This window comes from Barbus barbus (genome assembly GCF_936440315.1).
Source record: "Barbus barbus genome assembly, chromosome: 11".
In the NCBI taxonomy this organism is placed as follows: domain Eukaryota; kingdom Metazoa; phylum Chordata; class Actinopteri; order Cypriniformes; family Cyprinidae; genus Barbus; species Barbus barbus.
In genome coordinates this window covers 21,160,760-21,172,990 of record NC_136739.1, presented here as the reverse complement: position 1 = coordinate 21,172,990, position 12,231 = coordinate 21,160,760, and the positions used below count along the sequence as shown (strand labels likewise).

Below are 12,231 nucleotides of genomic sequence, written 5' to 3'. Positions count from 1 at the left end.
GTGCTGAATTGGCCTGCCTCTAGTCCAGATCTTTCACCTATAGAGAACATTTGGCCCTTCATTAAACGAAAAATATGTCAAAGACGACCACGAACTCTTCAGCAGCTGGAAACCTATATCAGGCAAAAATGGGACCAAATTCCAACACCAAAACTCCAGAAACTCATAACATCGATGCCCAGACATCTTCAAACTGTTTTGAAAAGAAGAGGAGATGCTACACCATGGTAAACATGCCGCCGTCCCAACTATTTTGAGACCTGTAGCAGGCATCAAATTTGAAATGAGCTCATTTTGTGCATAAAATTTTAAAATTTCTCAATTTAAACATTTGTTATGTTATCTATGTGCTATTGTGAATAAAATATTGGCTCATGTCATTTGAAAGTCTTTTAGTTTTCATTTTATTCAAATAAAAAAAAACGTCCTAACATTTACGAAATCTGGGTTGTATTTTTATTTTTTTTGCATTGCAGGTACCTGTATTTTAAAGCAATCAGAAAAAGCAGACAGTGGCATAAAATTCTAAATGCTAACTAGCTGTTCTATTGTGTCTCTCACCAGTGTGAGCTGATACTTTGGCCGATATTTACAAGGACCTCCCGATGAGGAAAACCTGACTCAAATGGCTTTTATTTTGTAGTCAAACAAAGCAAGCTATATATACAGTGTCTGTTTGGGATTCAAAGTCCAGCTCATCCTCAAGTGTGTAGATTAGATAAAGACACATTTAGACATGGATACCCAGCCTTCAGCTGTTTGCTCGGTCCCATTCCTAATAGCATCTGATCCTGGTACAGATAACAAGGGGACCTCTTTGTACTGAAAAAGCTAGACATTATCTGTACAGTTGCCTAGGTTTGAGAAGTACATTGACAGTCACAACAATAACACAGTAGTATGTTGCTTTTTCAAATATAGAATTTAGCTATAGCATGAGTGAAAATGTGTGATTGAGCAAGTGTTCCCTAAATAGCTTTTGGACTGCCATTTCATGGGTCTAAGAAAAGTGCAGTATTTTTGTCTCATCGATCATAGCTCATTGATCCCTTCCACACCTTCCCGCAGCCCCTTTTCCCAGATCTCTTCATTGGTTACTGCTGCATAGGCTGTCAATCAGCATGCTCCAGGGCTCCTGTATCAGACTCCCTTGGGTGGAGCCTGGAAAAAGTTGCCTGCAGTCAGGCCAACAAATTAGATCCCAATCAGTTAGAAAGCCCCAAACACTGCTTCTAGCCAGACCCCCAAACCTGCAAACACAAGCCACCTTGCAGCTCTGATTCCACCTAGAGCTGCACAAATCAGAGACAGCTTTGGCCTTGTCCCTGACAAGACCCCTGAGCTCACCACCTTTCCCTTCTCCTCTCCCCACACACTCTTCCTGAAAGAAACCAGGTGCTACAGAGGCTGAAATAGTGTTGGCTGTTCTCCTTTCACCCCTGGAACTGGTACGCCATTTCCCACTACTTGGATAATTTACACTATCACCTTTCCACTTGATTTTTCAACTTCTTGCTTTCCAGTTTCAAACCGACAGGCTTTATTTGTAAGTCACTTAAGAGACGTCAAAATTGCACAGTGCAAATTAGAATATGGAAAAGGTTCAGCTGGGTTTATCGAATAGGCAATTATTTACGACAACTCCAGGTTATGAGGACATGATGTTTTGTCTGTTGAATAGCCAGCATAAAAATGGCATTTGGATACATTTTGCAACTAGAAATCAAAATGCAAAGTTAATATGTTTCATATTTGTCAGACTAACTCTGGATTGTTTTCTGTTAACTTTGCGTTACCCCCAATTTTAACATCTGGTGACATTTTTGGTAACACTTTTGGTTTTCTCTCAATAAACTCTTAATTAATGCTTATTGATATTAAATAAAGTAGATGTTTTAGTAGTTCTGTTTACATATTGGGTAGATGCTGAATAAGCCATTAATATGTGCTTTTTAAGCATTAATAACATATAATATGCTAGTAAAATGCAAATAGGTCATAGTAAATGTGTTCCCTAATCTAAAATGTTTCCAAAAATGCAGTCTTTTAATGCAGTCTTTTTTTTTCAGAATCTACTTAGCAACTATAACAACATGAGTTGTTGTGCAAGTAATTTATGAACTGTGTGTGGCTACATTTATTGTAACTAGTGAACACTGTCTCCATAAATGATTGTGACAGGTTTTCACATGCAAAGTCTGAACAATACAGTGCAGTTGATTACAAATTTGGCAGTTAGTTGAACCGATTTTTATTTTTATTTTTAATTACATGCCATAGTGTTAATTGATACTGTTTCAGTGAGAATGGACAAATATATCACCAGATGTGAGTCTGAACAAATGAAGAAGGTGAATTGTCAGATGGTTAGTTAAAAGCTTGTAGTTGCATGACACTGGCCAAAAACTGGAGCCAGGTTCATGCTCATTGCTTTTCCTTATTGCCACTCTGAGATTATATTTGTCATTTGCTGGAAGGTAACCAAGTTTTTGACACTTCCAAATGCTTAATTCTGCATCTCTTGCATAAGAAACCATTAAATTTTCCTTTGACAATACTTGTGTTACACAGTATAAAATATAAAAATCCAAGATATTATTCAATGCCATCACTCAGATAATTCATTTCATTAGATAGATTGTGCTGAACTGAAGTCAAGCAGTTTGCATAACCATTAATGTACTTGCTGTTGGACCCCACCCTTCATCTGAGAGTCTTTATCCTCTAAATAGCTTGAAGGCTATTAAGTTAATTAATGGCACATGGAGAATGAGGATCACCCAGAATCTCAGTCTCATGCAGTTTTCATCCCATTGTTTTCTGTATACTCTATTTGTTTTTCTTTACTCAGTTCTTCAGACAAGTCCAGTACCAATACTTCTGTTCCCAATCCAGGCAGATCCAATGGTCAAGTATTACTCATTCAGAGATTCCATTCCTTTTAAATATGGCTCTGACTCCACCTTCCCTCCTCTTGCTGCTCAATCCTGCCAACATCTTTTTCTCTAATGAACTGTGGGTATGCAGTCATTGTCCAAGAGCTGAGTGTAAAATGTGTTGGGAGCGAAACTGACATGGGGACAAGCCAATACATGGCAAGAGGGCACTGCTAGGAAGTGAAGTTATCTCACGTGGTCCATGAGATGGAGTATCCAAGAAGAGGAAAGTGTCAAGAACGTGAGAGGCTAAGCAAGGAAAGGGGGGTTAACATCAGGGGGGAGGGTGCTAAACTGATCTGGTTTGCTCTCTGATGAATATATCTGTATGTAATTATTTTGACAGCAGTTATAAACCCATAAGGCCTGGCCCCAGTTCCTGCTCTTGTTGATTTAAACCACTGAGCCCCATAAATAATGGCTGATTAAGTGGCTGCGCCAGCTCTCTTAGCCCAATTTACCGCTGCCTGGGTCTGAGTGCTGTGGCCCTAAATGTGTTCTGCATTAGTATTACTGAAGAGGACTGGGAATGCGGGGCGACTGGTCCCATGAGCTGGAGGAAGCTCTCAATGAAAGAGAGCATCTTTTAATAATAATTTGAGCAGACCTAAACTGTGCCTTGATTCAAAGGAAACATGGCAGAGATATACTTATGTCATAAACAGCCATAAATATGTCATTCTAAGTAAACTCATTAATTACAGAAGTCTGATATTTTTTGATGAAAATACATGTACATTCGCTCTAACTGCTCTGTTTATGTCAGTCACTTTTTGCACTGTGTATCAACAACCCAGCTGCCATTTTTTGTCAATTACATTTTTTTAAACTTAATGTTAACCTTTAAAAATACTGCAATTTAACACACCTTGTTAAACATAATAGCAACTCTCAAAATTAATATCCATTTTTTCTAGCTGTAAATTAAAATGTGGCGATGCCTTTTCACTTGAATCATTAAAAATATATAGTGATTTATCACTATATATCATTATAGTGATTTATTTGTAATTTATTTAGATGGAATAGTATGGAATTTAATTAATTATCTGCCATTTATTGGTATGTATTTTTTTTCTCCATAACATAATTACATAATTATCTGCTTATCAGTATTAAATTAATTTTCATGTTAAAGACTTTGTGTATTGTATAATCACTCCAAATTAGTATTCATGTACTTTCTACCAAGCATAATAATAAATAATAATAATAATTATTATTATTATTAACAAATAAGGTGGAAAATGAGCTCCTGGCATGTTTTCTTTAAATTAATGCATAATAATTGTTGAAATATTAAGGGTCACAAACTTCATACATAAAATTTTAAGATGGTCTATATATTCCTTGTTTATTTCAGCTTAGTTTTACTCACAATTTTACAGAAGACTTTGAATACTACAGTTGGCCACTGAAGTGTGAGAGCTCCCTCCAGCTGTCAGTTATCCTGTTCAACAGTGCAACGACTTGGCGAGCAGTCTTTCTGACAAGGGAAGTAGGCGCAATAGTGGTAAGTGTGCTTTGAAATTTCATTTCCCCCTCTTTAGTGGGATAACATTTCACCACTTTAGATTAGCCACCCCAGGTCCCATCAACACATTTAAGAGGGTGACCTCCACCTTCCCCCTCCATGGCGCACAGTGAGACGTCTGAGATGATGGCGCTGTGTTAACCTGGCCAAGGGCAGCATAGCAATAACAAACACAGGATCACAGAACCAGTGCGACCCCTGACCTCACAGCCCTTGCACAACACCACATAGATTATTATCAACAGGAATGGCTTCAAAGACCCAAACAAGACAGGAGGAAAGTGATAGTCACACACTAGGAAGTATTTTTATATATTGTTTTATTTTCATCACAATAAGCATATAAAACCAGTTTTGAATATTTTTTATGAAATCTCATTTGCTTAAATCATTTGTTCATTTCATGCAAACATAGCCATCCTTTTCAACTTTTAATCTTAAATTACTGTTTTAGGACAGTGGTGGAAAAGGTCTCTTTAGTAACGCTAAACATTGACTAATGCTACATATCCATTTTGACTTTTAAAATAATGCAAAATGAAGGATACTGTGTGGTTTGCAGCCAAATACTGTAGCTGTTTTCTTCAAATCTGTGATACTTTGCATTAAAACATGTCTCTTGTGCATGCCACTGAGTCATAATTGTAAATGAACTGAAATGTAGACTACAAACATGTCACAGAGAAAGAGGAGGATCAAATTCTGTGGTGCTGCTCTGAGCCGAGTCTGACAGACTGCTCTAGTCCAGAGCTCTCAGACCTGATTGAGGTTTTAATAAGTAAGAGTAATATGACCTGGCTCCAGTCCCGTTTCTCTCTCTCTCTCGTTCTCTTTGTATTTTCTCTGTCCTTTCACTCAGTGTTTTAGTGCATCAGAAACGCACAAATCTATTCCAGCTTTGGGAAACTTCACAGAGCCAGTGACGATTTAGAACAGAGAAGGTAGATCAATGATGTGTAATAGCGCTCACTGCTATAACCCTCCCTACTTTAACAAACACATCAGTTCACGCCGTGGTCACGTTTGACAAAAAAACTCTGAATCGGGCCTCCTTTGGCTTAACTCTTCATTTTATTGAAGTTTGTCAGAAATAAACCATCAGTTCGCTACCGAAAGCAAACTGTAAATCAGACTCTTTGACAGGCGACAAGCCAATCAAAGACATTAGCTGGCAATGGCTCGGTTCTTCAATGGTGAGTGGCAGTAAATGATTCACACAAGTGTCACACTAAGTTCCGCCCAGTCGTGAAACCAAACTTGTGCAGGCCGCTTGCTTTCATTGAGTGATTAGGCCGTTCTTCAGCCAAACTGCTGTCTGAGAAGGCTGTTAGAATAAGAAAAGCCAGATGGCCTGATGAAGAGTGTCCAGAGTCATCTGCCTTTACGTTCCGGTTTGACAAGTGGTGAGTAAAAAGGGTAAGACCATTTCATTTGATATCTATCAGTTTGCATGTTTGCCTGAGAATATCTGGTTAAATGTTTCGGAAGCATTCACCAATGCATTAATTGTAAAGCCCAAATTTACAAGTGGGCTTTGCTGATCGATGCAGCACAGCGGCAATGCATTGTTTTGAACTCAAGGGTGTGTTTGAGATGTCTGACTGATTGTGTTTGTGGGCCTCATTCCTTAGGAGTTTGTTTATTGTCCTGGTCTCTATAAGAAAGTGGACTTTGGTCCCTATTAAGTTAGTGACGACACAAATGGCATCAGCATCAGTAGCTGTAGACTACTCCCATCCGTCCTTTCCATCACTTAAGTCCCTGAGACAAACCTTTGATAAGAGCCCATTCTCCTTGAGTGTGGTGAATGTGTCTGTGTAAATGTTGATCCTTTGTCTAGACATCTACTGGCTTGCCTGTTCTCGTGCTCCCTGTGGTTTTCCTAGAGATGCAGAGAAATTATCCACTTGTCTTAAGATGACTCTCTGGTTGAATTGTTGGGGTGTGAAGGATACTGTCAGGGAGGGGAAAAGGATGGATGGGCCATTGAAATTAAATCATTGCTAAATCTTGTAGAATTTAGGGGGAGCAGTTTTAAGCTGCTTCAAATGTTGATCACAGTTTTTTTTTTCATAGGCATAATGTGCTGTTCAAATTTATTTATTTATTCGTTCATTTACACACACACAAATACATAAATAAATATATCCCTATTATATCATAGAAAATATTGTTGATTGATTAAGCCTTTTTGTAATATACATTGAAAATCAAATAAATAAATAGATTTTTTTTCTGTAAAATTCCAAGTTATATTTCATTGTAATGTTGGTTATAATTTTGATTATATTGCGTTTTCAATTGAAAAGTTTTTTTTTTTTGCCACTTATTGATTAGTTACAAATACAGTTATTATTTTAATTTTATTTTTAAAGGGACAATGCACATTTATTGACATAAGCACATGTACATCATGCAAATGTGCCAGATTTAGCCATACAGGCTAATTTTCATCTGCATTCCCTATATTAAGTTAGTTGCAACACAAATGGCATTAGCAAATGGCATCTATAATGTATAAAATTCGGAAGGATGACATATACTGACTTTTCACTAGACTACTTGTTAATATTCATATAAAACATTTGTACATGAGTATTTATCATACTCAAAAAGCATCAGTATTTAAGATCTACTTCATAAAACATTTCCTTTTTGAGCAAGGGTTGTTAGATCGACAAAAAACATCCACATTGCACACCCACAGCCATAGCCTTGACTTTATATGTTCCCCTAGTCCAGTAACTGTGCTGTGATTCTTACCTTCAGCACATATCTGCGACGACGCTTGACAAGGTTCCTTATCAGCTGAACTTGAATAAATTCATTAAGAACAGCACTGAGCGAGTTATGCGGTGGGTCAAAAACTCATCTTGCCCGACAGACGTCCTGCTTTTCATGTTAAGTGGGCAGATCACATTCTTAAGTGCCCCTCCTCCGCTTTCAAACGCGGGATCAATTTCTTTTTACTCTGTTTATGTTATCATTTGTAAATCTTACCAGAACTGGACCATGAGGCACAAGGGGGAACTCATACACAGTCTAATGAAGTATTTACAGATCATTCCAACTGTCAAATACTTTTGCCCAATGACATAGTGCAGATTGCTCACGCTTAACAACTCTCGTTTGCTTTCCAAACCCCTGCATGAATGTCCCAGGTCAGGGGGATTTCATTACAGGTAATACTAATGCGAGGACCTGCAGAATCCGTAGCTTTTACTTTTTGCGGGTGTTTTACGGGGTTTTAAGATTGCAATAATTGTTTTTTGTTTTGTTTTTTTAAAGAACTTCATCCTAGATCCCAGTGCTTTCAAATAGTCCATTTCGTGTTCGTGCGAAACGTTGTCGTAAAAGATTACAAATTTGTAGGACAAGCAGAATAGCCTGTATAAATCTCCTAGAGGTCCACGTCCTTTAAAACATGACATTTTTCGTCACGTGATCGTCTGTATATTAATTTATTATTCATTTTACGGTTAATTTAGGCTATACTAATATAATAATAATAACCTATACTACTACTGATTTTTTTTCTCCTAAAATCTTGTGAAAGATGCAGACATGATGGTGGAACCGGTAGAAGGGGAAAATAAGGGGGGAATCGTGACCTCTGAGTGGAAGTAGCCTAAATAGTGCCCTTCCTATTAGAGTTTCGTTTACAAAACAAATGGGTTTGACAGATATTTGAGGTGTTGTTTTGTTTTCTACCAAATTCTAGTTGGATACGTAGCATTATAATATAGCAATATTATGACATGAGATCATTACTTTTATTTTCGTTCAGGCCAAATAGCTAATGTAACGAAAAGAAACCAATTAAAGACGTGGAATGAGATTATTAGGGAAAAATGTCTTTATTTTTATTTTTTTAGTGATTACTTTGTATTTTATTGCGTTTTTGTCTGCTGCTTAATGTTGGAAATCACACTTTTAAAATCATCTTAACTTTTGTTGGATGTTTTACGATTGGAGTCACGCCTATTTCCTAAACCAATATATTGCACGTTAGACGATAGATTTAGACTTCTAATAAGGCCAAATAAGGTTATTTCTGAAATTTAGACAATGAAATAGGCTATTATTGAATATGAAATAATTGTGTTTGGTAAGACATAAATCTTAGTGCTCAGCTAATGAAAGGGCTGTATAATAACACTGTAGCGACTGCCATAAGCAAGATGCAATGAAACATAGAAAGTTCTCACTTAATTTAGGCCTGTCACGTGGCATGCACAGACTGCAGAATATCATTGTAAAGGCGATGTAACGATTCTCGAAAATAGTGCACATTTTCTTTGCAACAATCAACATGCATCAATTTTTAATCGTGCATCAATTGTAGTCTTGTACGCTGAAAGCAAAACTATTGCGTTTTTAATGTTCTGAGACTGCATTATTGATTTAGGCTTTTAGTAGGTTTGTAACTGTATTGAGGAGGAATAAATGTGGAATATTAACGGATAAAATATGCTTTTATGTAGTGTCATTTTTAATGTAAACTGTAGCCTGCAGTTGGTTGAACACAATGAGCATTGATTTACATAGCTTACAAAATAAATATTTATTAAATAAACTGTGTAGTGAAACGAATAGAATAAACACAATTATTTTGCTGATTGTCTATATATTGACTTCTTATTTTACTTGCAGCCTATTGTCTGAAAGCAACTGATCAGAATCTCTTTATGGGTTAAACAAATGCTCTTCATAAAAATTCGTTTACAGCATTAATTTCGCAAAATGTGTTTGAACGTAATGTTAACAAAACTTGTGTGCTTCCATATTTGACCATCGTCACCTTTGAGGATTGTAGTTCACCTGGGTTTCCATCTACACTATTCAGGTGGATTATCCGTTTGTGCATATATTTATTAGCTGTATAAATTCAGCATTCATTTATTACTGAATCTCCCAACACCTCCTCTTCACCTCACCCCTGTGTATAAGCATAAAAGTCCAATACAACTACACTTGCACTGGAATCACGGTAATTGGAGGTGTAGTTTTGATTCCGGCCACTAGACGATGCTATTTCCACATTTACTACTTCTAGATCAGTCAGTGTAATCACAGCAATGACCTCTGGAGGTACGATCCCCTTTTCAACACAGACATAACTCATACAAAACGACTAACATTTGTGATTCAAGATTATGCTGATGATAGCTTTTGTCAGGTGAAGTCTGTGTAAATCCTGTTTAAATTCACGTTTTCATACATGGTGATTTGCGAAAACTGATAGGCTACTTTCTTTCTTTATTTATTAAATGTTTAAATTTTTTTCTTAATTGATTTTAACTGAGACTTTCACTGTCGATCTGCATTAACTAGCCATAAATCTTTGTATATTTAAGGCTTCCTCCGTCGTTTTAATTAATTATATTACTGGGACGTTATTAGGAAAATTGTATATCAGACGTTTCTCATTAATGACCCCATATTTTCAAAAATAAATTGTTAAATCTTTGATCAACGATCATTACAGTGAATACAGCCCAACGCGTTGCAAACTGCCACGTATTTGCAGTCTTTTTTTTACAGATTCGTCGGGGAAATGGCATCTTTTCAATTATTTACTTTCTCAAACTGAATTGTTTTCTTGTTTCTGAAGTCTCGGGCATATATATTTTTAATTGTTCCACGGTTTGACTCTTTCTGCTTGAATGTTGTTTTGACTCTAGTCAGCTAATTTTAGATCCCAAGTTACCCAAGTAATGGAAAAGAGAGAGCTCGTGGGGACCGTAAGAAAGATGCTCAAAAAGGGTTCCACAACCAGAGCTCAATAATTTAGTTGTGCTCAAGACACCAAACCTTTGCGTGCAAGAAGTTAACATTAATTAGAGAAACATTTTCTACGACAAATCTACCACAGTAATGTTCATTCACATTTGGTTAAAGTGTCCATGTTCTTCTACGGGAATCAATAGCAATTTATTATTGTTTTTGTGATATTTATACAAAATAAAATTATTATGAATATTTACAGAGCATAATTGATCTTGTTCAATGATTTAGATATTTTAACCAATATAATGTAACATATATAATATAATACAATTTAAAACAGAAACACTGAAAGTGTAATACGTTTATATATGAGTCAGATAATAGGTAATTATATTTTCTAGCATAGTGACAGTTTTGTATAGCCTATTACGCCTTCATAATATTCTATCTATCTATCTATCTATCTATCTATCTATCTATCTATCTATCTATCTATCTATCTATCTATCTATCTATCTATCTATCTATCTATCTATCTATCTATCTATCCAGTTCATGCTCTAGTTTATTTACTAATCTGTAAATCTGCAGTTATGTGGCCCATGCGATAAAATATTACATTTCTCACGGAAGTCATATTTACGGAACACAGCAGAGTTTCACTTTGCATTCAGATACCAACAGAAAGTATATTCACCTACAGAGAAAGCAAGAGAAAGTGCGCGCTCTGTGATTTCAGGGTAGGCTATAAGATATTTATCATTTTTATAGAACACGTAAGATATAACGAACAACGATCTAATCATTTTGGATTAAAATACCCAAATATTTAGATTATATTTTTGTTAATAATTATGATTGGATCTTTGTTTGTCTCCATATCACAAAGGCTTAAAATGTGCGGTATTTCAAAAAAGGAGACATGGATAATCACATTTTTATTATTATTGATGTTTAACTTTTGTTTTCTGTTTTTCTATGTAGGCTAATATAAAGACATGTTATCTAACGAATTATTCGTATTTGTAACCATAATGTACATTTGATTTGTGAAAGTAAAAGAGCATGTTGTTGAAACAAGCAAAACTTTAGCTGATGGGAACATTCTTGTAGATGTTTTCATTCTCTCAGTGACCACCAACTTGTATGCCACTATTATCAAAATAGGAATTCAATTTTACACGAAATGAACATGCATCATGCTGTATTATACTTCATTAACTGCGTTCTGTCAAATTCAACGAGGAGCACGGTTTAAGAAGTGACATCCAACTAATATTTGAATGTGTTTTGTGTGGCTTCATTCAGACCAGCGGACACCAGAATTTCAAGTTCCACGTCTATAATATATAGGTCGACTGCATTATTTAGTCCCTATTAACAACACAATTCCATTTTGTATTTTACCTGTCACGCAACGCTGCAACACCATCATCATCATGATCATTATCTTGTATTATAATAGTGACGAATGAGGTTGGAGAATCAGCCAGCGTTCGCTCAAACACCCCAGAGTGTCTCAAAGCAGCAGAGCAGCCAACAGCACACACCATTGTGCAGTTAATGAGTTCTCATTAAACCATCACAAAGGTAAGCTTTTTTTTGTATAAACATATGAATAATGCCTGTAAATGTGAATGTCTGCATGCATTTTAATCTTCATGTGATGCAGCTTATATGTGGCTATAAAGACTGCCAAACCAAGGCCATAGTTGTAGAAATGAACAAACGCTTGTGAAGGATCTGTTTAGGAACTATATTGTCGAGAACGAGTGTTCATTTTCAAATTTGACAGCGTGAATGTGGTGAACGCAAATGAAGACAGAGAGACCCTAAAACATTGGGTTTCTACATGCATCATGCTCTTTTTTTTTTCCCGTGTTGTGTTGCTCGTTTCTCTTGGTCACCACCGCTTCCAGTGCACATGACAAACAGTTTCACAGTCTAGAAGATTTTCAGTCTTTATAGCTTACGACTTGTTGAGATTGTGTCATTTGTGCTGTTGTGAGTTGTCCTCTCGATTTAGGACCA

At 36.3% G+C, this 12,231-nt stretch overlaps 1 protein-coding gene across 1 annotated transcript in view; it reads left to right on the top strand.

Annotated features, from left to right (window-relative positions):
• Positions 1 to 11,671: 11,671 nt before the first annotated feature.
• The window catches only part of LOC306877400 (DNA-binding protein SATB2-like), a gene marked incomplete at its 5' end in the record, with an annotated part of 48,932 nt that continues 48,372 nt past the window's right edge, over positions 11,672 to 12,231 (top strand). The window contains 2 exon segments of the mRNA XM_079429170.1: positions 11,672 to 11,745; positions 11,747 to 11,804. Of these exon segments, the coding sequence (XP_079285296.1) occupies positions 11,672 to 11,745; positions 11,747 to 11,804 (132 nt within the window).